Source organism: Falco cherrug, chromosome 5 (genome assembly GCF_023634085.1).
Source record: "Falco cherrug isolate bFalChe1 chromosome 5, bFalChe1.pri, whole genome shotgun sequence".
Taxonomy (NCBI): Eukaryota; Metazoa; Chordata; class Aves; order Falconiformes; family Falconidae; genus Falco; species Falco cherrug.
In genome coordinates, this window is record NC_073701.1 from 20,424,542 (window position 1) to 20,451,707 (window position 27,166).

At 36.0% G+C, this 27,166-nt stretch overlaps 1 protein-coding gene across 16 annotated transcripts in view; it reads right to left on the reverse strand.

Moving 5' to 3' along the window:
- The window catches only part of PLEKHA5 (pleckstrin homology domain containing A5), a 168,780-nt gene that overhangs the window by 22,277 nt on the left and 119,337 nt on the right, over positions 1-27,166 (reverse strand). For 7 of the 16 annotated variants that reach the window (XR_008732416.1, XM_055711672.1, XM_055711670.1 and 4 more), the window contains 9 exons: positions 24,920-25,387; positions 19,760-20,228; positions 18,131-18,214; positions 15,318-15,437; positions 14,567-14,620; positions 8,056-8,136; positions 2,118-2,180; positions 851-931; positions 567-716 (listed from right to left, as the gene is read on the reverse strand). Coding sequence is in view for 15 of the 16 variants with exons in the window: in XM_055711672.1 (XP_055567647.1) it covers positions 567-716; positions 851-931; positions 2,118-2,180; positions 8,056-8,136; positions 14,567-14,620; positions 15,318-15,437; positions 18,131-18,214; positions 19,760-20,228; positions 24,920-25,387 (1,570 nt within the window). In the remaining variant the exon portion in view is untranslated. The remainder of the gene's footprint in view (positions 1-566; positions 717-850; positions 932-2,117; positions 2,181-8,055; positions 8,137-14,566; positions 14,621-15,317; positions 15,438-18,130; positions 18,215-19,759; positions 20,229-24,919; positions 25,388-27,166) is intronic. The other 9 variants (XM_055711678.1, XM_055711682.1, XM_055711684.1 and 6 more) reach the window with 4 other exon arrangements.

Below are 27,166 nucleotides of genomic sequence, written 5' to 3' on the forward strand. Positions count from 1 at the left end.
TCACGAAGTGGAAAAGGACAGTACATAAAAAAAAAGGAAAGAAAAGGAATTGCGAAGTTTTTTTTTAAAGTGTGTAGCTGGAAAGATCACTTAAATATAATGGCCCAGTATTAAGAGAGACCATGACAATATAATCTGTTATACTTTTCATCCTGCGGCTGCTTTTGCTTAAAATAAGTCACCTATCTGATTGAATACCTGAAAGTTTTTGCTTGCTAATACATTGCCATCACATAAAATAGCTTATTTGCATTATTCACTACTTTTGTAATCAATTTTTCATATTTTAAATATGAAAGTTACCACACCAATTAAAGTCAGTATGCACTTATTCCTGTCCAGGAAAAAAAAAAAAAAAAAAAAAAAGAAAGAAACACTACTCAATGAATACAGTGAAAAGATCATTTTCCAGCTGCCTTTGACAAAAAAACCAAGCAAGTAAAAGACAACTGAGTTTTATTGGAACATAATGACAAATAACCAAAGTCAACCCCATTAAAGATATGAACATGAAGATAATCGTTTAACACTTCATTGAGTTTTACTGGCAAGAACATATTACTTACTGCAGTAGCTCGCGATACTTCTCGACAAGTGCTAAGCAGTCCGTTCTGCAAGTCATCTCTCTGTAAGACTACGCTTTGTATGGCTGCGGGATTATCTGCATTCATTTCTATCTCCTGACTTGCTGATAGCAAAGCTTGCTCAAGCGTGTACTATTATAATAAAAAGAATTATTTTTAATGTTCTGCATCATTGCGCTGATTTTAGTGTTATTTCAGTTATCAATGTTCTGATAATAAGCATGTAAAATAACATCCACTTTAGGTAATAAATACAATTGTCCTACTTTCTCCTTGTGCAGCTGTTGAAGCTTCTCCTCCAGTGCTTGTACAACTTTATCTTGTTCACATAAATGGCTAAGCTTAGCCTAATACATAACAGAAAATTTTTGCAATTAGGATTTCATTTTTAACATCTTCAGTAATCAAAATATAACTTGATCAAATCATTTCACGAATCTATATACAATATTATTACCACAAAATATGAATTCTAAAACTATGAAGGCAGTCTTGCATTTTTAAATTTACCTTAAGAAACCCTCTTAAGATACTATGAAATAAGTGTTATTATATATTATAACTTCAAACAGCATGGTTCAAAACTTATAATTTATGAGTCTAGAGATAAATCTTTACAACTTAAGAAGTAGTATTGAAAACTGCTACAATTTCTGTATTTCTCAGTATAATAAAGAATATTATATACATTCACAGGCCTTCCCATGGTTTATCTCAGGTGGTAGTTTTTAATAGTTAGCTACTAGTACTAAGTAGTACCTTAACTAACTACTACCATAAACTAGTTACTGTCAATGCTCTGCTCTGTTTTAGCTGTGACTGACGCTTGGCTATGACTAACACTGTTCCATTCCAGCTCCAGTTTGAGCAAATAACCGTTCAGGGCACTCTAACCAATTTGAAACAGTTGACTTTTCTATTTGAACAAAGTTTTTGGTTCAGTTTGTGCTGCTCTGATTTTTTAACTCTAAGATAACATTAGAAGACTGCTTTCTTTTTAACTCTTAAAATAATATCCCTTACATCTTTATGTCTACTCTTAGTTGCATTGTGCAAGCATGACTAGACATGCATATGTATGCATATACAGTAGGATGATACGTGTGTATTTTTCACCACCAATTTTACACCAAGTCCCTTTTCTTTACTAACTAGCAACCCAATACTCTCAGTGGTAACTACCCATGCCAAATTGCAGTTTTGGAGCACAGTCCTGTCTCCTGAGAAATTACATCTCATGCTTATAACTGAGCTACAGGTGCAGAGTTTTTCCCTTCTAAAATAATTAATTCTTTTCTAGAAGCAATTAACTTTTGAACACATATAATACTCAAAATTTAAATTTAATGCTTCCTGCAAGTTAGAAGCTTATTACAAAAACAGTCTTATGCCCCTCAATTCCACAAGGCAATTTCTGTTGGTAATCACCTATATGAAATGCATTTCAAACCCAAAAGTCAAGGGGAAAATTATTACCAAAATAAAGAGACAAACACCAGCATTTCCAAGGAAGAAGAAATACAAATGACTTACATCAATATCCAGCTCTTCAGTTCTATATTTGTATAGTGTACCCCTACATTCTTCTTGTGTTAACTATAAGGAAGAATAATATTGCCATAAAACAACTTAATTGGACTATGAAAATGAAACTACTGTTCAGCTTAAGAGTTTTAATACAGAAATCAGCTTTTGCTTGACAGTCAGACATACCACACTGAACAATATATTTTAGCCAATATATATTAATGAAGATAAGTAAATGGGAGGTCAAGCAGACTGTCAGTAGAAAGTTGCATTAACTTAATAGGCAATGTTTCTAATGCAAACCGGATTTTTAAAGATGCACAGCTAAATCAAACATGGATTATGTAGAAAGATGAAGCTACCAGAATACACCTAGACACAGTTATACATCGTTATGTAAGTTTCTTATGTACATTCTAAATACTGGGGCTCATTCCACTTGGAAATAATCACTCTAGGCCCACTAAGGTCAAGTGTATTCACAAGGAGCATGTTCTGATGTGAACCTGAAATCAGAACAGAATGACCAAAGTATACAAAATACGTCTAAAATACCTTGTTAGACATATGCCCAATAAGTGCCACCAAACACCTTTCTACCTGCTTTTCCAAATGGATTCCCTGCCCTCCAACAGCATTACCAGAAATGCCATAAAAGTAAGCCCTTCTACTTTAGCTTTGGATCTAGGCAAACTTGTCTCTCCATGCCAGTTAGCATGTAAGGTATCCTCAAACTACTTTCACACAGCTCCCCACATGAAGTGCTTAACTTTTTCAGACTCTGAACTGACCAGTAACAAGATCTAAAAATATTTTACATGAAAAAAGGTAGCTTCCCATTTTAGAATGGACTGTCACAGAGTAACTACTTAATGTCCTATACAGCAAGGATTAGCATAACGCTATCAGCCTTAGTGTTCTATTTAATTAAGAACATGCGTGCATTGAGGCCCAACATAGATGCTTTCCTTTCATCTATCTGTCATAATTAGGTCATCATGACTCAATAGTGCAAGAAAGACTATAAAAACACAAGTCCATTTTAAAGGACAATTATAAATACAAGGGCTAGGGAAGGGTTAATCAGACAAGCATTCCAAACAAACAATAAATCTTCAACACACTTAAGTGTTTCATTTCAAGACATTATGTCCACATACGTCATGCAAATGCACCTGGTGACAATTTAAAAGTATGTATAGTGTATTAAAACCACATAGGAACTTTCTTTGAAACGGACATTTTATGAAAATGAGTGTTGGAATATGAAAAAAGCCACAGCACTTTTGCACCTCATGAATGTCACAAAAATTAAGATATCCATTTAAACTCCTAATACTGTAGTTGTGTTTTTTAACTGTTGATTTTATCACAATGAGAGAAAAATGAGGAATGGAAATATTTAAAAAAAACCAACTCATAAACATGGCCAAATGTCTTTAACTTAGAGAGAAAATCTAGTTATATTTCACAACATAAAGATTTTACATAACAAAGATTATACCCTATTAGATAAATACAACTTCCCAAGACATGGCTCAGCATTTTATATGGCTTGCCTGGAAAGATATCATGTTACTTTTTCAAGCCAGTATTTTTTTTACACATTTTTTTAAAAAGAGAACTTTTTATTTTTTGCATTTCACCCTTAATTATAGCTGAGTTTAACACAGCTTGCCAATTCAGCATCCTTATCCCTGCCTACCTCCTAAAAGGAACATATTTTATGTATTCAGAGAAGAAAACCACATTTTCAAGGAACACTATACACGTGCTAATTCTTCTTATTAAAATCCTTCCACACTTAAAATTGCTGCCAACTTCTTGCTTTTGTCAGCAGTACTAGTTTCCCACAATAGGCACTGCTGGAGAGCCACTTCATTTCAACTTTTCTACTTCAACATTTTATGTAGACTGAGCACAAAACCTCTAAAAATAGTATGAAACACTTAATCAGTCTCCGACTAAACAGCAGCTTCTCTTTCCACAGCACATCTATATATCAGCTTAAGGCAAAAAGTGCAGAATGCTATTGCATCCTACTGGAATTATGAGAGGAATAGCAGTAGACAAAATGCAATTAAACATTACAAGAAAGGTTAACAACCTCATAACCCTGGAAAATGCATTATAACAGCTCCAACGATCAAGTTATCAAAATGTATTTTATGTCACGTTCAACAAATGCCTCTCTCACCAAATCATTTCTACAAATACTTTTACCAGGACAGTAATTTCAGATCAAGAGTGCCACCTACTGAACCAACGACATGACTTGCTGATGGCTTCTACGCTTTCCCCCGACATTTGCCTACTCGATTACAAAAAAATTCCATCCCTCTTAATGTGATGAAATACACTGCACAGCTCCAAAACATTCAGGAGCAACACCCTCGATACCTACAAACAGAACTTGCCATTCCTGACATGCAAACTACACACACAGAACTTGGCCAAACGTGTATCTTACATGTAAAAAGCTAAAGTGACCTTAATTGAATCTCCATTTTGTGTTAGAAACAATTTGTTTTAACAATTTGTTAGCTACTGTACAGTCCCCATCTCCATTAAACGCCCGTACCAGATGAATCACAGATGTGGATAAATCTACCACAATGGACACAATATAAAATGTCCTTAGAGGGAAATTTTTTTCCAAATAAATGCAGATTAGGCAAATCTCTCTCTTGAGACATAAAGGGTTAAACCTATTTAAGCAGTCAAGATTAAAAACATTCCAGTGACAGTACTATTTCATTACCTTATAAGCTATTTTCAGATTCCACTAACCATTTTGATTCAACAAATACATGGCAGGCAATTTCACACTCTGAGAGCACACTGAGCACCTCTGCAAAATACTGCACTTAGGAAATTAAAACAGGACAATCTAAGACATATTGTGGGGAGCACGAAGTTAAAGTCAGACTTCCAAGAGGCTTTTTTTGTTTTTTCTTTTTTGAAGTACTTCTTACTATCAGGAAGCAGGGCAAACGGGCATTTACCCCACAGTAAGCAAGATTCTCTTCTAATTGTGCATAACATGACAGATAACATTGCAAATACAAATTGGAAATAAAAGATTTTTAGCTCAAATGCAATCATCCTGTGTTTGTAACACGACCTGAAAAATATTTCTACCTACAAATCTCAAAATCTACCATGCACAACAGTTTAAATGCATGCAGCTGCAACAATAATAATACTATTAATACTAATAGCCATAAACAAGATCTCCCTATCCTTACAGGAGCAAAAAAACAAGGACTATTTTAATACATTTTAAATATATTAAGAATAATAATCCAAGCAAAGACTTGGTGTTAAGTTGTTGCACTCAGATGTTTTTCCCTTTTTAGGGAACTCACACACATAAGAGGAACTGAGGATAATTCTACTTTTTAAAATCATCATATACTGCTTTAGAAAAGAAGATTAACTCTCCTCACCTAGCATTAGAAAGAAATAATAACATAAACAAGGTAGAAATGGGTGGGTCCAGGCTGTAAAAAGTCTCTATTTTTCTCGTCTTTATATATGGAATCATTGTCCTGGCTTATACTTGCAAATTTACAGTAAAGTCTGTAGACTGATGTAAGTCAAAGTGATTTAAGTAACTGTGAAGATGTAACAAATCACAAAAATGTGTTATAAATTACACATTAGAAATAATATGTATTTTAGCTATTTTACTAAAGTACAAGTGAACAGGAAGACACCTTAATTTTTAATTAATTACAAGCTTTTCTTGCTTTCCTTTGCTTAACTCTAAATGAGCACAGTCATAAAACTTAACTGGATAAATTGAAGCAAAGAAACATCCTTTCTTTGTACCCACAGGAATAGTTACTGTCATCAGAAACTAGTTTATCATCTTGACAACAAAACGGGTTTCAGTTGCTTACACAGAGGCTTCTCCCAATTGTTTACATAGTTTTAAAACTGCATCGGGAAAGATGACTAGCAAAAAATATATATTCTCTTATTGGAATAAAAAAAAAATAAATAATTGTACGTTGTTTAAACTTCAAATAGGTTCCCAGAATTTTAAACTGGTTAGTTTTCAATTACAAAAGTTTAGAAGACTATTTAGGTAGGGAAATTTTTAGTGTATTTTTCTCTTTTCCTGGAAATCAGTTGACACAGTATTTCATATCGGAAACTTCATCCATGAAAGCAGAAAGTCTTGCTGTTCTCCAGCTTGTGCAAATCTTCTGCCCAAGCCTGCCAACATGTCACAAACACTCTGACCTGAAGAAACCACATCCCCAGTGACAAAAGGTTATTCAGTCTTCATGACCTGTTGGTTTCATTGTTTCTTTGACAAGAATGTCAAAAAAGGTGCTTATCCAGTGTCAAATCGGAAGCAGCAGGTACGCCTGCAAGGTGAAGGCAGTGCTGTGTAGCAATACCTTAGCTGATGGCGTGCTTTGCCAAGACAGCACTCTGAAATTTTCTGGTATCTTTAAATAAGTGGGCAGACGAGCCCAGCCACAGCTATACCGCAGGTGTGTCTATAGGAGTGTTAGAAGCTGAGCTAGTTTACCCTGACACCTCCAAAGCACCTTTGGTCATGTTTTGGTATGTTGACTTACTGGTCTTACATACGCTATTACAGAAAATTGATTTGCTTTCAAAAAATTGTAACAGCTAGGCTTCTTGGGGGTGGGGGGGTGGAAAAGAAAACACAATTTCATCTAGGGCTTGAGGGCACCCTACTTCTCCCATTCCTCTCCCAAACAGCTCCTTCAGGTTCCAAGTAAAGCTCCTAGTTTACACACAGGAGCACAAATTGCATGATCCTGAAATCAAAGTCACTCACAACCCAACCTCCTTTGGAAAGCTGAAATTTTTCTTACAACTTTTCTGGATCACAATCAATCTACTATGTGAAGCTGACGTCCAGAAAAAATGAAACATGAAATTAAGGCAGACTTTTTTAGAAACAGGGCAAAGCATTAACCACTACCACATTACTGTTTTACACGGCAGAACATCTCCTTTCCTTCAACCTGTGCAACCTTTTTATGTCATTTTGGTTCACAAGGGCATAATTGCAAGCGTAAGGGAACAGGTCAGATACTCCCTTGTGACTAGCAGCCAGAATTGCACACCTCACCTGCTGCAAAATTATCATAGTCCTTTACAGAAGAACATCATCTTTGTTGCAGTTGAGGCTAGAAACTTCTTAGACATTCCCTGATGTGACAGCAGCTGCTCAATTAAGCACCGGTATCCCTAAGACTGCAGTGCCAACAGATATGTATTGGCCATGCTCATAAGTTAATGCAGGTCTCAACTCACAGACAATATTTCCATTCACATTTCTGATTCTTCTTCCATCTTACCATTTACAACCATCGCTAGATACTCTGTAAGTGTGCACGGTTAAGTCTGCTGTGACTTTATGAACAGACACTGCCTTTTGGATTTACAGTCCCCAGATCAAAGTATTTTTGATCCTTCCTTTCTCCAGTGGCTAAAGGCTTGGTAGGTACAAACAAAAACTTGTAAATCCACTTCCTAGAACAAAACAAAATTGCCAGAAATGACCAGGTAAACGCCACTCACATGCTTTTGTAGTGGTCAAAAGAAAGAAGCACCTTTGAACACTAATTGCAGAGAATCATGCTAAGACAAATGTTGGAAGCTTATTGGAAATTTTATGAATTTACTGGACACCTGCATAAAACATCAACTACTTAAATCATCTAGACAGAAAGAGTAATTCAAAAGTGTACATTTAATACTTAACAACAAAAACGCAGCAAAAGCCATGCTAACGATATTGCAGCATTTTATAAAGCATGGATGACTTGTGGTTTTCCAAAGCAAATAAGAGAAACACCAATGTTATGAATAAATCTGAGGAACAACCAAAACTGTCACTAAGGAAAATTTTCGCAGATGATAAAGCAATTTCATTCACTATCCAAGACCTTACTTGCTGGTACAGTTGCGGTCTTAGCGCCGAGTTCTCAATCATAGTGTGAACCATGGTGATTAAAGGTTCATTCTCTTTCATCTATTTCAAATCAGGAGGAGCATACAGCAAACATCAGTTTACAGCATGGCTAGATTTGAAAGACGACACTGTAAAATATAGCCTCTACTTTAATTTTTTCTAATAATGCAGTAGATTACATTTTATCCCATGCTTTTTACATATTCCATCATTCAGTAATATCAACATCTGAAAACTTTAATATCAAACAAATGTATCAAAACCACATAAATGCTCAAAACCAAAAAGTAATAGTTATTCACCGGTACTCTCCTCTTTTAAAAATAAAAATGTTTCAAATAACCCCAGCTTTGCAAAATATTGAAATGAAAAGTATTATCGGATTATGCAATAGGAACACTCAAACCTTTATCAGAAAACCTTTTAAATTATAGATTTAATAACTCAATGTACATTAAAAATATAAGCATTCCCAGCCTCTGAACACTGAAGCAAGGTTTAGGCTCATGTTCACGTATCAAAAAATGTCTTTATATACTACGCTGATTTATACACTTAGGAACTTTGAATCATTAGTCACCATATTTATCCACCCCCATATATGGGTGTGAAAATATTTCAGAACTAGTCAGACATTTTCTATAATGATAATCATTTATTGATATGTGTGTAAATGTCAAAACCAGATACTTTGATGATTAAAATAAAAATTGCATACATTTAGGATTTCAAAAAAGTATGCAGCACAGAAAACAGTATGGTATTTGGGGTTTTAAAAAGGAAACTTTCCTAAAAGTAAGGGAAAAAATTATTAAAACAGATACGTTTTTCTCTCCAAAAGAAACTAAAAGTCACTTAATGCACAATCCCCCCTGTATTTTCGTTTGAAACTTTAGGAAACCTTAGCAACACTTGTTTCAAGTATGGTCAGACAGGAAGGAAGTGTGTGTATAAATATTTATGATCTTTCACTCTGTCTTTACACATATATATGCACTCACCATGAATTTGCATAGCAAGGCTTTGTTTCACAGATTGAAATGCAACAAAAAGCCTGAATTTTTTATGCCTTTTGGAATGTCTTACTCCTAATTATTTAGGAAAAAACACTAACTTGTACATTTGGAGAAGTATTTTTTTTTTCCTCCTCATGGGAAACACATTTTTCTTGTAGACAGATGACCTTTTTGTTGTTGTTGTTGTTTTATACATACTAAAGTATAATCAGCTGATATGTTAATCACCCAATGAAGAGTATTGTAACTTAAGAAGGCAAGCTTATGATGCTGTTTGTTCAAGGCAGGAAAAAAACCTCAAACAAGCAACCCTTCCCACTTGCTCCATCATCTACAGTACACATAAACAAAAAACTAGAACTGACACAAGAAGTTGTTCTCCCTTTACATCATTTTTTTTTTTCAGAGAGTGGGTGCACTAGGTGATACCAAAAGATGTCTCAATAGTAAGATCAACAATAAGGTCCAAAGCCAAGCAACCAAACTACAGCCAACTGAAATATTTGTAAATTATGCTCTGAGGCTGAAATATTTTACTGGAAGTACACGGGTTTAGATGCATTTTTATTAGGAGGACTTTAAGAGCTTCAGGCTCTTTGGCTATTTCTTTCTTACAGTATTTCAAAATTTTACTTTCTGACCGATAACAGGCGATGCTGGAATTAATTTCTGTGGAGCTGTTCAAAGATTATTTTCATCCAGATTAGAAAAGAAGCAAAGTGGTGAAGTGGATTTGCTCAGAAGATGTTCTGAAATAACACTTTGTCCCCCACGAGGTCCAACTTTGATTTATAGGACTTTCTCCAATATTTTTACTACCATTAGTGCTTAACTGTGCTTATCTAACACTGTTTGCAAAGGCCAGTTATATTCAGAAAAGCTCCAGCTCCTTAAGCCCTTATGGAACAAAGATGAAAACCCACAGAACTGGTATAGTAATGCCAACCAAAGAGCCTTTGTAGCAGTCAAATATAGCAAGCTTTTTTCCCCCCTTTAGGAAATACTGTTTCTAAAAAAACCACTGACTGTTGAGAAGTTAAATTCTTGAGGGAGCACATGTCACAAACCTTCCATTAACTGAAGCTAGCGCACACGCAAGGCAATGCGTACTGAAGAACTAGCAAAGTAAACCAGTTACACGGGACACAACGGCAAGTGCCATGCTTTAAAAGGCAAAGAGGATACCTGTTTTGTGTTCTTAAAGCATTATCATGAGGCTAGTCCCACACTGAAGTTGGACACTATTCACATTGAACAAATAGCTCAAGGAAAAATATTTGCTTGCTCATAACAGAAATAAGCCTTGATTTTCTCTCACTTCAGAAAACAAATAGTATTTGTTTGGTATGGAATTAATATTTTCATAAGCAAATTAAATCATAAGCAAATTAAAGTGTGTACTGCCTGATGCCACACAGCAACACAGCAGTAAAACCAAATAAAATTAATCAGTCTTGGCTTTATCGCTTTCTACTTCCAGTAAATAATTCTTCCTCCCCAGAAGTGATGCTTTATCTTTGTTTTTTTTCTTGAGTGATGTAGTATATAAAACCATTTTCCAGTTGTAAAAAACGAAAAAAACACCTCCTGGATATATGATCTATATGAACAGCCACATTATTTATGAGTGAGCATCTGAGTGGGTAGTTTGTGTTTTAAACTGTAAAGCCAATCTATCAACAAATCTCCCCTTCCTTCCTTTTCCTATATTCGCTTCCGTGTTTGATAACACCCTACACAGATGACATTTCAGTGTGTGCTGTTCTGGTGGCAGCCATCAGCTGGAAGAGCGGCTCCCCATCGGCAGAGCTGACCTCACTGACGAGATAAGACCGTATATGTTATGGGTGACAAAAGACTGAGCTGAGGTTGGCAGTTTTATCCATTTCCTATCAAGCTTCCTGATGGCAAAAGCAGTGGCAATAGGACCCGACCAAGCTTTTCTCCCATCTTTCCTCTTTCATTTTCTGTCCAAAGAAAGAAGGAAGCACTTTTCCTCACTGCCTTCTTTGTACAGCAATGCTGCCTCCAGCATACTCTTTTTTTTTCACCCTACAGAGCCCCTGGTTTTGAGCCTCCCTTCTTCCTCTGGGGAGGAAAAAGGGAAAGAAAAAAAAAGCAGCAGAAAGAACAACAGGGTGGCTGGGTCAGCTCCCTCTACCTTTTCCAGATAACCTGAAAAATACAAGTAAAGTAGTATCCTATATGGTGCTAGTATAGGATATAGAATTTTAGGCTGAAACACAAGATATCAAATATAATACAGAATATATGTCAGGTCTATCCAAACCCCCTTGTACTATTCCAGCCTCTCTTAATTTACTACCTTCGGCATCTAAGAAAGAGGGTAGTAAAGAGGAGAAAACAAAAGCAAACCACCAAGACAGTATGTATGTTGGCTGTGGGACCTTCACTCCTTTATTTGACAACTTCTTGTTCAAGTTCTGTTTATTTTTATGCACCCTTTGAAAAGTGAAAGAAACTAAAAATGAAAATACCTACAGAAGTGTATGAACTACTTAACACCTACACTATTTACATAAATAGCCATTTCAAAAAACAGGGATAAAAAAGACTAAATTTAATTTAGTAGAGCTTCTACTGTGTCAAACCAACTTGGGATATGCTGAAATAAATTATGAAAACACGCATGGAGAGTTTTACATAGATAGTTTGAGCTCAGTAGAAAAAGAGTTTTTCTGTAAAGAAAAGTTTTACTATCAACATAAAATGCAGAAGTATACTAAAAGACTGGTTTGCTGGAATTCTCTGTATCAACAGACTGATTCAAGTGGCACTTTCTGCCACGGCTTTATTTACAAAGGGATAAAAAGCATGTCTAGCTTTTATTTGAGTTCCTATTTTTTATTACTGTTATTGTAACTACTGGGTACAAATACATTAAGGAAACTGCTGGCTTGGATTTAGTAATATGCAGTAAGTGATCCCTTAAAATTTGATAATGCATAAGACTGAGATTACATGTGCCTTCATAACATGTCCCACCCTGGCAAACAAGTCATCATTGCCTAGGGTTGCTAGCTATGTCCAAAGAAGTACCTTCTAAAAGGCAGATGAGTCTCTCTCCTACCTCTCTATAAACCTTGAGCCAGCAGAGTAACTCACAACGTAAATGCTGGGCAATCATTCTTTTTGGACATAAGTCATCAAAGAAATCATGTGGCTGGATATATCTGTGTCAGTCTCTTCAGTCTTTTTTTCCCTATCTCTCTGAACTCCAACAACAACAACAAAAATATAAAAATGTCAAAAAGCATAACAGAAGAATTTCTAAGCATCTCAAAAGGAAACAGCAATATAAAATGAAGTATGATTTAAAAAGGCTATGGGATATTCTTGAGCCTTGATAAGAAAGCCACCTAACCAGTAGACAACTTACTGCAACAGCCCAGAATTTACCCTCCCTACACATGAACTTTAGTCTGCCTGAAAATTCACTTGTGCAGCCTCAGTACAAATAGTAATTACAGATTATTGTTATATACAGTACTGAATTCTTTGTGACCAAAGAGGTGAAAGCCGAAGACAATGGGACTGGAGTTCCACCATGTATTCTAAGGCAAAGCAGGAGTGGAATTACCTAATTTAAGTACACCAGACATTTAAAATTCAAAGAGGGCAAATGATTATGCAAGCTGGTTACAGATGCAGGTAACAAGGAAGAAAGGCCTCACTCAGACTAAAAGAAACTTTGATTTTATTTTTTTTTTCCCAACATAAAGGAAAGCTGATAATGGGCAAAGTAATAAAGAGATATAAATGAGATATCACCCTAGAAGCAGTGGTATTCAAAGCAAAAAGACTCTCCGGGGGATTTATTTCATACAGGTAGGTGGCAGTATTATATTAGAACAAGGGAAAAAAGAAAACTGATCCGAAACTGGGACAAGTATTCCAACCTGCTCTTCCATGATTAGTGATTAAGGTAATACATTTTAGACTTCATAATGATTTCTTACTGTAAGTGCAGTGATTTCTTGTATCTCTGGTAGGGGTAATTATGGCACATTTACAAGAATCAGACCTTTCCCTAAATCAATGTTTATCACATCACATTGCAATTCTAAATTTTATCTGATGCAAACGAAAAAACCTGCCCTCCTTACCACTTCACATGTTATACGTAGGCAATTCTCTCCATTTAATTCTGTCTAATATATATATATTTTTTATATATATATATATATACACTCACAAGCTTGGCTCATCAAGCAACAGCCTAGTACACAGTTTTACACTTCACATGTACAGTTATACTTTCTTGGCAATAAATTACATTGTTGAAGACAGAATTACTCCCTTATTCCAAAACATTATAAACTGGAAATATTTGAGTTGGATGAAATATTTTGGCCTAATTTAGCAAGCAGTTTTTCCCCAATGTTTTGGGCCTCCTGGTGCTCTTTAAGACAAGGCAGAGATGTCACACTGACAACTAACTGAATTGGTCACAAGACACACCTTATGCCTCAAAGATAACAGGAAAATAAAGTCACTGGATGAACCAAGCACATGTATGTGTGTGTGTTTATGTCTCTACGTGCATGTGTGGTTCTTAACTCATTGAAATCCTATTACAGGAACATGTAGGACATAAAAGCTCCAAGAACACTTTAAGTCTAAGGCTGAAAAATTTAATCAGAAGAAAGAATGTTAGAAAAAGAAAAAGCTTAGCAAATTTTATATTTTTAACTAATGGACTTCTATTTGCTTATATTTCTTCTAAGAACTTACAACTACCTTTTATAAGTGCTAGCAAAAACTTCCCATTTAAAAACCTCACACACAACTTGTACGGAAGTCCCACTTGATCATGCAACAGAGCTACAAAAAGAGGTATGTGGTATCACCGTTCTTCACTGGCTATCAATTATGTTAGTGAAGACAGAATTGCACCCGCATTCAGTAAGTTATAAGAAATCGTGAAGAAGTAAAATATTATTCTTCTATAAGTATTTAAGAAATAACTGAGTAAAAGGAAAGTATTGAGCTATGCTTTTATTTGAAATATTTTTCATGTTTTACCTCCCTTTCATTTCACATCCTGTAGAAACATCTAACTCTTCTTAATCCAGAAAACTAAAATTATCAGAAGTACTAATCTTCTATAAATTGCATGTGTGTCATATGAGCTTGGAAATAAATACAGTACAACTTTGGTTAAAGATGGTAAAACGCCACAGTGTTATTATAAGGAGGAAATGAAGAACAGAAAAAGTAATTGGTAAATGGCTATTGTATTCTGATGACGTTTAAATTGAGGGTTATTTTTTCCATTACATGTCAAATCTGTAATCGATTATGATATTCTGTGCTACTTAAAAAGGTCATGTACTAAATATCTAACTTTATAAAAAGCACTGAAAATCCTTCTCCCCAAATATTTCCAGCTTGATAGAAGCAGGCAAAAAGCATTAAGAAATGTAAACACGCAAGAAAATTGCAAATCCCACCTGATGATCCAAATATATGGCATTCCTTTGAAGGTGATGTGAAAGAATCTCATTCTAGCAGGCAGCAGTCAGGGTGGGGGGTGGTGGAAAGGAAAGGGACAGAAGGTGCAGAATGCATGAAAAGAGCTTTAAGATGTAAACTAGACAGTGATCTTTCTGTTTTACGTAGAAATATAATGCCGCTTTTATCTGCCTTTTTTTGGTTTTGTTGAACTCTTAACAAGTACTGATCCCGAAACAGAAACGATGAAAGTTTGCCATGAATCAGACTACAAACTACCACATTACATTTTGGTTTTACATATAAAATACAGTAAGCTGATGTAAATGTCTACTACACAGACAACTATAAACCCTTTGATAAATCTGTGTTTTAAACATGTCCTGATTTTCATACACAGACTACAAATAAGATTGTATCTGATACCAGGCAGTAGAATCAATAAGTTAGTCTCATGGTCACTACTAATTTTGCTTATAATGCCAAAAGGTTAAACCCCTTTAATTTCAAACTTAACAATATATTGAAAATATTCCTATGTAATTTTGACTCCACTAATTTAAAAAAAGCTATGAGTGAAACCTCAAAGGGTTAATAGCAGAACATCACATACACAAGAACCAATGTTACTCTATTCTACTCCCACAATAGTCAGAAAATTTTGCACTAACGGTACAACCCGAACTGTGAGTAATGAATGACTACAAGTTAGTGAGAATGGTACATGACACACATTGCTTTATAGCTGACCTTTGGGCTGCTGGCCTCAAGTTTTAGTTGCATGAGCTGTGCTAGTGTGTGTTCCCGGATACTACTCAGTTCAGCTTGCTGCCGTCTCAGCTTTATTAGCAGCAGCGTGAGCTCCTCTGGCTGAAGGAGTGCAGTGTGACAAGCCAAAGAGTAGAAAAAGGGTTAATTGGTATCCTAAACAAAACTTAATTAAAATTAGAGTTCTTAGTATCTTTCTTACAAAGACTTTCTAACAGTGATACAACAAAAGATATACCATTTTCCCCAAAATTGCCCACTTTCAAATATATAACAAAGGGTTAACTTTTAACTAGTCAAAACAATTGATACTGCAAATGCCAAAACAGTGGAACATTCTGTATAAAGGACAAAAATAAGTGAGGATTTTGCAGAAGAAAGTCTGTGCAGCCCTCAAAACTTTTCCTGACATGCGTGTCAAATTGATGATATTGACTTAAGTGAAGGGGGGAGGTAATTCCAGCCCTTAGGGTGTCATTACCTGTACATGGACAGCCATGTGAGCTTGGTGACACAATCAAAAAATGCCCTCAAGAATATTTAGTTTCTAAAATAATTATTCAAGTTTGCATCAAAATTAAGAGTAAAAATAATTAAAACCCCATGATAACTGAACTACATCAGAACCGATCCCCTTTCACAAAACAAAACTACACAAGCAAGACAAAAATAATTTTCCATCCCACCTTCCACAGGTCTGAGGCTACCAGTTCATTTATTGCTTTACTTTTATGACTAAGATGTACAATACATCCTTAGGAAGGGATGAAGAATAGTATTTAAACCCCAAGACTACATATATAATGGAAATAAAGTCACGCTCAAATGGGTATTTGTCAGGTAATCCTGACACACAGATCAGTTTAGGTCAATTTGGGAAATTCTACCTGAACCATTCCTGGGAACCACTTCTACTACCAATACTTCAAAGAAAACAAAACACTTAACTCATAAGTATTTTTTTGATGTTTCTGTTTGCTTCTGTTTCTTACACTTCTCCAGAAGTCAATCTTATAAGAGGCTAAATGTTCATCCAGCATTTTGATTTTCTCACAAGTTCTGAATTAAAAAATACCCCAAACCCAAATCAGACCCTAAGCCCCTGCTCGCTCTCTCCTGCAGTCACAGAATTTTCCCAAAGCAAAGAAGGAAAGAAAAAAAAGCTCCAGAGACCCACGTATTAAACCACTGAAAAATGAATACCAGTTTCCCAGAATAAAGAAGAACAAGCGTAGCGCTGGCACTGGTGTGAGCTCGCACCGAAGCAACCCACAAGAGGGAGCAAGGGATTGCCACATAGCGTCACCTGCCGAAACCATTTGCTTTGAGGGAAAACCAACACCAAAGCCAAATTGTCTAACGGTCAGTCTTGCTCTTATTGCAAGGTCCTCTTTCAATACTTGGATTTAAGATACTTAATTGCAGAGACTAAGTGTAAATCTAGACTGCTATGCAAGACATTTTCCAGTTCTCTCCAAAACCTGGTGACAATGCTTTCAGTCTGAAAGTTAGCATCATTGCAAAGCAGAACAAAACTTATTTTTAGAAGAAAGATAACTGAAAGTAGCATCTTCAAGCAAAAGGAACAGTGAATCACTTTTTCAAGATCAAAATTCTTCATGGTGCGTTCTACAAAAGCCCAATTTTAGTGCATTAGGAATAAGCTATTTAATGGTACTTAAATCCAGTGTTTGTAAGCCAACTTTTTTCCAGAGGAGCCCATTGAACAGTAAACCTTACTCCTCTCCAGATATTCATAGTGTTGCAAACATTTTTTACATTGCTGTAAATGCTGTGCTTTCGACATAACTCTTGGGATTCTTGTAACACAAAATTTTGTTTAAAGAGCTACCTACAGGTTTCCTCCTCTGGCCCCTGCAACGCTTATGCTGAGGGCAGGACTTCTGGTTTCTACGGTCAGAAGCTTGGACCTCCTTGCCCCCTAGCCCAGCTCCAGCAGCAGAGCCCAGGAGAGCTCAGGGGGCTGTGAACCCAAAGAAACATCTGCAGAAAACAGGGTGCAGAGATAAGGCGCCAGCTGCCAAAGGCCAACCCATAAATTTCCGAAGGTGCCAGGGATTCATGCTGGGAAGTGCAAGAAACAGGGGTTGAGGCAATGGAAGGATTTACTGGGGAGCTGTTGCCCACAGTGTGATTCAAAATCTGTATTCTTGAATCATAACTCTCTCAAACAGTAATTTCAGATGGATAGAGAAAGATTATGGAAAGGAGACAAAACCTGGTAAAGAAATAACAAATTTAGGACAGTCTCTTAGTTTTTGGCTAAGAGTTGCATTTCAGTTGGGAAGGTGGACAGTATTCACTGTTACTACTTTGATTAAATACCTTCAATGAGAATTTCAGCTCTACCACAGTAAACTAGCAGATGTCAGAAAAGACAAAATTTTACCAAATGCAATTTTAGTATCCTTAAGATTTCAAAAAAAGGTAAACTTTACTTCTAGGATTTTCTAAGTAATGGAGAAGTAAGTGTGCTGTGATGCATTCTACCCTTTCCCAGGGATTTCTGTAATGTATCAAAGATGATTAAAAAAAATACCTGTATTTCTCAAAGAAAATCTGGATTCAGTGGCCACACAATATTCTCAGAATTTAATGGAACCACAAAGTATTGCTTTGCTTTAAAAACCCCTGATAATTAAGATAAAGCTACTTAAATTAAAGTGCTGTCAGATGCAAGCTTTGAATAGAATAAAATTTTAGCGTTGCCTCTTCATACTTAAAGAATTATTCTTAAAAAAACCCCTGATGTACCAAATAAAAATCCAACTCACTGTTTTGCCTTGGAGGCTCTGAGGAGTAACAGGCTGTAAACTCAGACCTGCTGGCATTGACCTTCTGTCGGGCACAAAAACATGCTGTACAAAAACAAAATAGCACAGTATGATCCACAGTTCTCTAAAGACTCAAAACTATTAAATGCTAAAAAAAAAAAAAAAGTCAAGCCAACTCCACGCTCATGACAAATTTGCTATGATTCATGCCAGCTTTGGCCAGTCATGCTCCCTGCTGATCTACCATCTAGGACACTCGAGTAGCCCACCTCTAAACTTTAGAAATACCCCACCTTTCATCATTCATTAATTAAAAGTCCTCGGTCACAGTTGTTACCCTACTGATAGCCCATGTAAACAACAATTTTAGTTTTTCACCCATCACTGAAAGCTGTTTAAAACCCAAGATCTCTATATAGATGGGGTTTAAATCTTAAATCTACCCTACTGATTGTCAATAGCCAGTCTCCTAATTATCCATCACTTAAAACCAGGTCTGTGTTTTTAACTTAGTGGCAAAAGCTAGTTATGTACCCAAGTAGCATGAAAAACAAAAGGGAAACAGGAGTCTTGTATAAAAGATACTGAATATGAAATTAAATACTAGCATAAAGTGTTTCACAAGGGAAAAAAATAATTACCAAAACATGGCTGAAAGGACAAGTAAGGACACACTTTGCAGCACTGACCCCCAGTGACATTTCTCAGATGTGTGAGAAGCACCAATTAGTAAATTTCCAGTGCAGTTGAGAGAAAGGATGTCAAAACAAAATGACTTCTTTGATAGGGACCTAACAGCTTCCAAAAGCAAGACTCAGTAATCAACTCTAAGTTGTTTAAACTGCTTTAAGATGTAGTTGAAGATTTTTTCCCTGAATCAAGAAACATAAAGACACTAGAGATAAAGATTTAGGAAAAATGTTCAGGAGCATTTTATGCAAACTCTAGTTTTACATCCAACTGAAAGGGTAATTTCTACGTAATTATCTCCAATGTATTAAAAAGCATGCATAACACAAGCATGATGGGTACAGCCGAGCCACATCTGGCTCCCAGGTTTACAATTTGTGTCTCCCTCTCACTGATGAAGACCAAAGACACGAGTTAATGCTAAGGTTGCGTGCAAATAGATTCTGATGTTTAGTAATGTCCCCAATAACTCAAAGGCATCAAAAGAAACAATCACACTCAATTTTCTACTGGAACCCAAGGCAGCCAGACTTGTGGCCAAAGAACAGAAAACAGCACGTGTAAAGAAATCTGGGATTTTCAGTCCTTGTAAGACTTCCAACTAAAAAAGCTAGAAAAGAGAAAGATTTCTGCACGTACTACAGACTATTTGGCATAATTTGCCTGCTGACTCCTTTCCTTTAGAGAAACATAGTATCACGGACAGTAACGTTAGGATAACGTGTTTTAACCTACTGTATTAGAAAAATACCTTTTTAATACCTTTAGATTTTTAAATGCTTTTGAAAAATCAAGCCTTTCTCCATGAAGAGTGATGAAAGTTAATCATCATTATAATAAATTACACTACAAGGTAACAGGAGTTTTACAGTAACTGTATACTTTCCACTAAAAATCCTTGTAAATAAGATTTTTAATTATTAAAGTAAGTATTTTTACCTTAGTGTGATGTGTCCTGTGCCTGCGATCAATAGTTATATCTCCCCTTTGCACTGGTGAAGACACTTCTGATCTGTAGGTCCGCTGTGGGGAATATCCTTGGAAACCAGCTATTGAACCATGAGAAGGCGAGGTGGGAATCGAATGCATTGTCTGATCAGAAATATTAATCATAGTTTTTGGGCTACTTAAAGTACTGTGTCTAGTAAGAGTTGTTTGCTTATTGTAAAACTGACGCTGCTGCCATTCATAAAGCTGCCACATTGTGTCATCACGCATTGATCTTCGTTTTTCTTCAGCTATTACCGGTCCTACGGCTCTGTCATAACCTGACGGTGTCACGCTGCAGAGGCTCTCGGGCCGTGCTTTGCTGTTTCTCGGTAGTGTTCTGTAGCCTTCTGGGTACCGAGGTAAAACTTGAGGTCGATGGCTTGGCATGTTTCTTGGCAAGGTCTGATACGAGATTATGCTGAAAGACAAATTTTCTTTTTATTAGTGGACAGCATTAATATTATGGCAATATAAAGTTTTTCAATATTTGTTAGGTTTATCTAACTAGCTTACTTTTACATATTTTTTTAATTCTACAAATGTTATTTTAAAAACATGCAACAAAATCAAGATGACAATTAAAGAATCAACTCTACTGATTGAACGCACTGTAGCAGCTGAAACTGGATTCTCTCTGATTAAGCTGCTTGATTATATAATCCATATTTCATCTTTTCAACAGTCTGTAGTGTCAAGTTTAGATCAAATCTTGTACTTGTCTATGTGCTGAATAGGTCCAGCTTTTGAAAGCTCTGAAGTTCTATACTGCTTCCATATGAGCCCATTTAAAATGTTCTCTTTTGAAAAAGTGAAAGAATTCTCCTCCTTCCCTAAGAAAATCTTGATCAATTACTATGTTAAAAAAAATAATGTCATTTTTTTTTAACAGCAGACCAAGGTAAAATAGCAGTAGTTGTCTAATGAAATAATATTTTGCAATTGCCAAGGTCAAGCCATTCCACATCAGCTATTCAAGTAAAAGAAACAGCAAAATATTTCCTTGTTTGATAATATTATTATATTGCTTTTCAACTCAGATACGAATTCAAAGGCATATTCTTTAATTTGTTGCCACATGAAATTTCTGGGGTGCTACAGTCATTTAGCAGCTTTCAGCATTATGCAAAATTTTCCATGCTGATTATTGACGCATGCTTAACTATGACAAAGCACTAATTGTGGGTTTTTTTTTTTCAGAGGACAAAATCTAGGTCATAAACATAGACCCATTCAACCCTTATGTAAAATTCAGATAAGCATCCCTGAAAGGCTTTTGCTACTGATCACGTGTATGATAGATGCTTGCCCAGAGACAACAGAACTGATCTCAGACTGGACACGATTCAGCCATCAGAGGGCAGCGGCTTCCAGCTACACCCCAGACTAAATCGAACGGCCACCACCAGGCACCAGGATTCCAAGATGGTTTTTAGTAACTTCAGTGCCACAAAAGCATTAAAGAAATGATGCAGGGCAAATGACAAGATAAACCAGCATTATGCATGTTAGATCCATATGGAATAACTATCAGAGAAATTGATGATTGTAAACCCCACTTTTCACTGAAAATAGTTAAGCTGAGTATTTATGATCACCTGTAACATTTTGGAGATGAAAACTGCTATAAAGAGCTTTACATACAAAATCTGCTACAGTTTCTGAAGCTTTCCAAGAATTAATAAAGTATTGTCCCCATTTTGTAGATTGGACAGCTTTCCAGTCTAAGAACAACAACAAAAAAAAACAACAAAAAAAAGGAAATGGATTCTAAATCCTATCCTTTTGCTGCAAAACCTGCTTAAATACTTGTCAATTTCTTCATATAACATACCATTAATGATATGGGCTTTTTCCCATCTCTATATTTAAAACAAACCCAAACCATCAAGACACTGTTGGTTCAAATTCTAAATTTCAAAACATCATTTTAGCTATTCACAAACAGCTATGGTGAAGACTGGTATTTTTTTCATGAAGATATTTGGCAGCTCGATACACCTCACTCACTAAAGCTCCTCTCCCATTTTGTTAATGGAATGGGCAGTGTAATCCTGTTGGCTCCTTTAAATAACCCGGACAACTTGAAGTTCTCTGTAAATACAGCAATTTAAAGTCTGCACGCAAGTACTTGCATTCTAAAACATTTAGGAAGACAAAATATGCATCTTGTATTGGTAAACCATGAAAACTAAAAACCCCAACAGCCTCAATATTAAGCCTTGCTTTACACCATTTGATAAAATCGGAGCAGATTCACCAGTGTTCTGTTGATACTTGCAATAACGTCATTCCAGTCAAATCCAAAAAATAACTCTCGACAGTACTGCACCTATTGCCTTGCATGCAAGGGGAGATCGCTGCAGCTGGTCAAGCAGTCACGCATACTGCAAGGCTTCAAAATCCTTCTGCAACTGTCATCGTACAAATGTTCCCATATGAAAAGGCGGCTTCCACATGAGTTTATAGACTCCAGAGCTTGTCTCTAGGATTACTGTTGGGTAGCAATCCTGGTTCTGGTGTCCAAGTTGGATTATTTGGGAAAGCAACTTTGCTGCTAAGCCTTCAGGGGCTCAGCTCCGCTATGTTATGAAATACCCTCAGATCAAAACCTCAAAATAATTCTTCATCCTAAAGAATGCAAACACCAGCTGGCCCAGAATATAGAACTTCCTTGTGTGAATCAAGCAAACGGTGGCAGAGTAAAGACATAAACCTGGTGCTATGTGTGCAGCAGGTGTTTAATATATAGGATGAGGCTTCTATAGGCAAGACAGGGAGACAGAGGCTCAAATCATGGGTTAAGAACAACAAAACCATCACTTAGTACTATGCAACCACACTGTATTTTTTCACATTTAAGAAAGACCACTCAAGAGAACCACTTTGGTGAAGACATGTACTTATAACTGACTTGTGCAAAATTAATTCAATAAAATGATACCAAAGTGGAATGTTTTTGTTTTTCATTTAAAAAAAAACATTTATTTTCCATTTTAAAAAAATTGTTGGTCCCCCTGTCCCCCCAAAAAGCATCAGTTGTCTTTAATCATATGGCTCTCTCAAAACTAGATGTCTAGATCCACAGAAATGGCAGATAATAGATTCAAGAATTAAAAAACTGCCACCATTCTCATAAATTTCTCAGGCAATCAAACTACTAAGGGGGTCAGTCTGTTCCTCCAAAAAAATAATTTAACAGTGAGCCCTTTTCATTCCATACTGAGGACAGCTAATAGCTCCTACTTTATACATACTTTATACATCTGAACCTGTGTACATTTTACTATTTTAAATTTTTTTCCAGTCTGGCATACCAGAGACACTCAGTTTGATCCTTCATGATTTCTCTGAAACATCAGAGACTGATGCAATGGAGAGCATCTTTGTTAGGAGTCAGCAACCTTACCCCACTAAGCGAAGACTACTTTTCTCAAAAATCCAAGTTATGAGTTGATCAGGTCTTACTACAAAGAGCCTTACTAGCCTCTCACCCCAGCCTTAAGCTTATGTAACATAAAGGGGAGCTGCTTTCTACTCTCATTCACCAACTTCAATTCTACTTAAATTTCTGTCCCCAGCCAGAAACTGGCAATCTGAACAAAAATAAAATGTAAATGAAATCACGTTCTAAAGACATCACTATACATTAGAAATTTGGATCATTATTCAAGGTCACTTCCACACAAAGCAAAAAAGATAGCTCAAGGCCAAATCTTTTCCAGTTTGCAACTTTTACGTAGAACTGCATTTGAAAGCATACCCTTTGTGCTATCAATGCTACCCTTATTTAAACAAGAGGCATTCTCTAATAGTCAAGAACAAAATATTGTTTATTAGCAACATATTGTTAACCGTACTTCCCTCTATTTGATTCCCCCAATGAAACCAGTTTTAGGGGTTTTATGCTTGCTCACAAGTGAAAAATGCCACAGGTATTCAGATTTCTACTCTTTGCTTGCAAATTTTACAGTACAATTTTTTTAAAAAATCTAATTGCCTCAAAGAGCCTTCTCAGTTCTCATTACGCAAGCATGCATAATAAACTAAATATCAGAGTGTGCAACTCACTGTATGTACTGCAAGTTCAAACTTGATCAAACTACTTATGTTGAGTATTAAATGAAACAACACATTAACAATTCCTGATTATATTTAATGAAGGACTGAAGGCAATGAGGAAATGTTCAACCAATTTTGGCAAGTGTAAGTCAAACTAATGTAAATTTTTTAAGTTTTTGCAAAAACTGCAAAGTCCCCAACCCCTGTATTTTGAAGTCTGCCGAAAACATATTTCTGAATTTCATTCTGTCTTAAGCTCTGCTCTGCCATCTATCTATACACAAGCTCCCTAATTTCCAGCTCTTCAAAATACTCCTGTGATAGCATCCTATCTAATGTAATATTAAAAACTTTTACATTTCACTGCTAAAGCTACTTGTCTGTAAGCCAGCCTGGAAGCAATGTTCCTACACTTCCGTCAGACAGAGAAATTGCTGTCGGCACAAGACTCAACATTGTCAATCATTCACACATAATTTTAAAGCCTCATGAATAAGCACTGGAACTCGATATTAGAACTGGGAGATGTTTAATTTCAGGAGAAGAGAAGCTTCAAGCATCAGCAACTTAGTTAGATTTCTGTGACTTACACTTCAGTAGAACTTGTCTCTCTCTCTTCAGTTAAAGCTGGTTTAAAGTTTAAAAGGTCCCTGGAATATTTTAAGAAACTTAAATAAAATATTACTACAAAAATCTGTAAACAAAAATGCAGAAGACAGGGCAATTTTAAGAAGAAAAATAATTGTTATGACTGATGACACCTTCTCCCTGCTAGGACAGAGAAATTTCTAACACTCAAAAAAGGGTTTCTGGCTGTTTTTATATATTAATATAGTTTAATTTATTAATAATCATTCAAATGCTAAAAAAAGAGAAACTATAAATCTGTTCCGAGCAGTCATCCAGGCACTTCTCAGAGAGAACGATGATTATATATTTATGTAATGTAGACCAAAACCTAAAGAATCTAACCAGGATATGAGTCTGAGAATGACTTGCTAGAAAGCCTAGAAAAAAAAAAAAATAATAAAAAAATTACATAATACCTACCCTCTCGTTTCCTCTTCTTGTCCTTTTCCTCTCTGTATTTTAATCCACTGTTCCAACTGCAGCATCGAATTAGTTCTCTGCATAACTCGTTCAGACTCCATATGTGCCTGAACCACATTGTGCTGACCTCCATCTCCAGCCTCTGCCAGGACAACCCCAAGAGCTTTATTCTCAGACCCATTTAAATGAACCGGTCTGAAGTGTCCAGCCGGAATCATGCTTATGGGTAAAGTCCTGTATTCGGATCCCAAAGGATTTAACTTTACACTATTAATTTTTGTTAATGGTTTATCTTGCCCAACTTTCTGGAATCCATATTTTTCGGCTTCCAAAGCTTTCTTCTCCTCATTTTTGTTCACTTCTTTGTTCTTCTGGTTATTTTGCGCATCTGGCTTAATTAGCACCCGATGGTTTGAAATATTATTTGCCTCTCGCGGTGGTGTATTTTCGGTGGTTAACTTCTCTACTCTGGAAAGGAATAATATCACAAGCTATAGCAGCAATATAATATTCATTAAAAAATAGAGTAATAAAAATGAAAAGAGAATATATTGTTGTTTATCACTGTTATTTCAGTGAATACCTCTAGATATTTTACATCAGTATCTCGACTCAGAGAAAAATTCAGGACGTTTTCACAATAATCAAGGACATGTTAGTAGTTTGTTGTTGTTGAGGTTTTTTTTGTTTTTTTTTTTTTTTTGTGTGTGTGTGTGTGTGTTGTTTCTTGGTTGGGTTGTTGTTTTTTTGTTTTGTTTTTTGTTGGGTTGTTTTTTGTTGTGCCTTTTTTTTTTCCCCTCAGTTGGAGAGCATGAGTGTTTTTCTTCCACAGGTCTTTGCTAATTTAAAAGCATTTATAACATGGGGTAATTTTTTTAAGCCAACTTCCAATTAACCCACTACAAAAAAAATGTGCACAAGAGGAAAAAAAAGCCAGAGTCTGAAAAAGCGGATGTTTGGTTCCTGGAGGGCTGGACACTCAAGCAGTAAAAATATCCAGTGGCTCTCCAAAAGCTACAGCTTCCAGATGTTAATAGCCTAAAATTCAGATTACTTTTAAAGACATCTTTAAAAATGGTAGCAGATTAAATTGCTAACCAGCTTGTGATTCACAGTACTACTGAATTTAACATATAATGAACTCCTTTTAAAAAAACAAACAATTTTTCATGGTCACTAGCATCAATTAGGTTTCTCTGGTATGTTATCACTTTGGCTGGCATACATTTTGTGGAAAATAACTGTGGCTTCCCTAATTTTAAGGGGGAAAATAGCTGCTGACTTAGGGAACTGTACCACAAAAATAATATTTTTAGAACAGTTACTGCTTTACAGTACTTACACAAGTACTCAATGTATGCAGTTCTATTAGCTATCTTTTTAAAATTTGAGAAAGTCAAGCAGCTGTATCTTTATCTATACTGGGAGATGAACAGAACATCCAGCTCAAATAATATTTCCCCCCCCCCCCCCCCCCCGGTTTACTAGAAAAAACACAACACAAAAAACCAAAAACCCTGAAATGTTTTGTTGATATTTTTTGGTATAGCAGGAAAGAAGAGGAAGAGATATAATTCTTTAAGATTTCATGTCTATATAAAACCAAACCAAGAATAAAACTTTTTTTTATAATGATGTCAAAGTAACCTTCCACAGTTTTTTCAGATTAATTATTCAGCTTTGTAACCGTGTCTGGTTCAAGTGCCTAAAAGGCACGTGAGTAAAAAGGCCATCACACTGACCAAGAGCACAAGTGTGACCGCTCCTCTGAACAGTAATTGCAAGCAGACTAACTACATACATAACTGTAAGCATTTTTGCTTACTCCATGTTGAAAAACAGGCTTAAATGTCTACAAGTCTACACTTCCCCAACAGATTAAGCCATGAATTCCCAACAGGCCATAATCATTCGGGACAGAACCCCAGCAAATACATACAGGGTTGAAAATTGTAAGGTCCTTATAAAATACTCCCCACTGCTAATAATACTGGACACTTAATTTTAAATGCACCTCCCATTGCCACCCTGCTCTTGCCATCAAGTCTCCATAACATGAAAGGAATCAAGAGACCCCTGCCTTGACAAGTATATGATTTCAATCCTATCAATCTGAAACAGCAAGACATCAACACCTGCACACTTTACATGCGTTAGAATAAAATGCTTATGCACTTTGCATGTTAACAAGGGGCATGATTTTTTTCCCCATGCCTCTTCTTGTCATAGTTGTGATGATCCCAATCT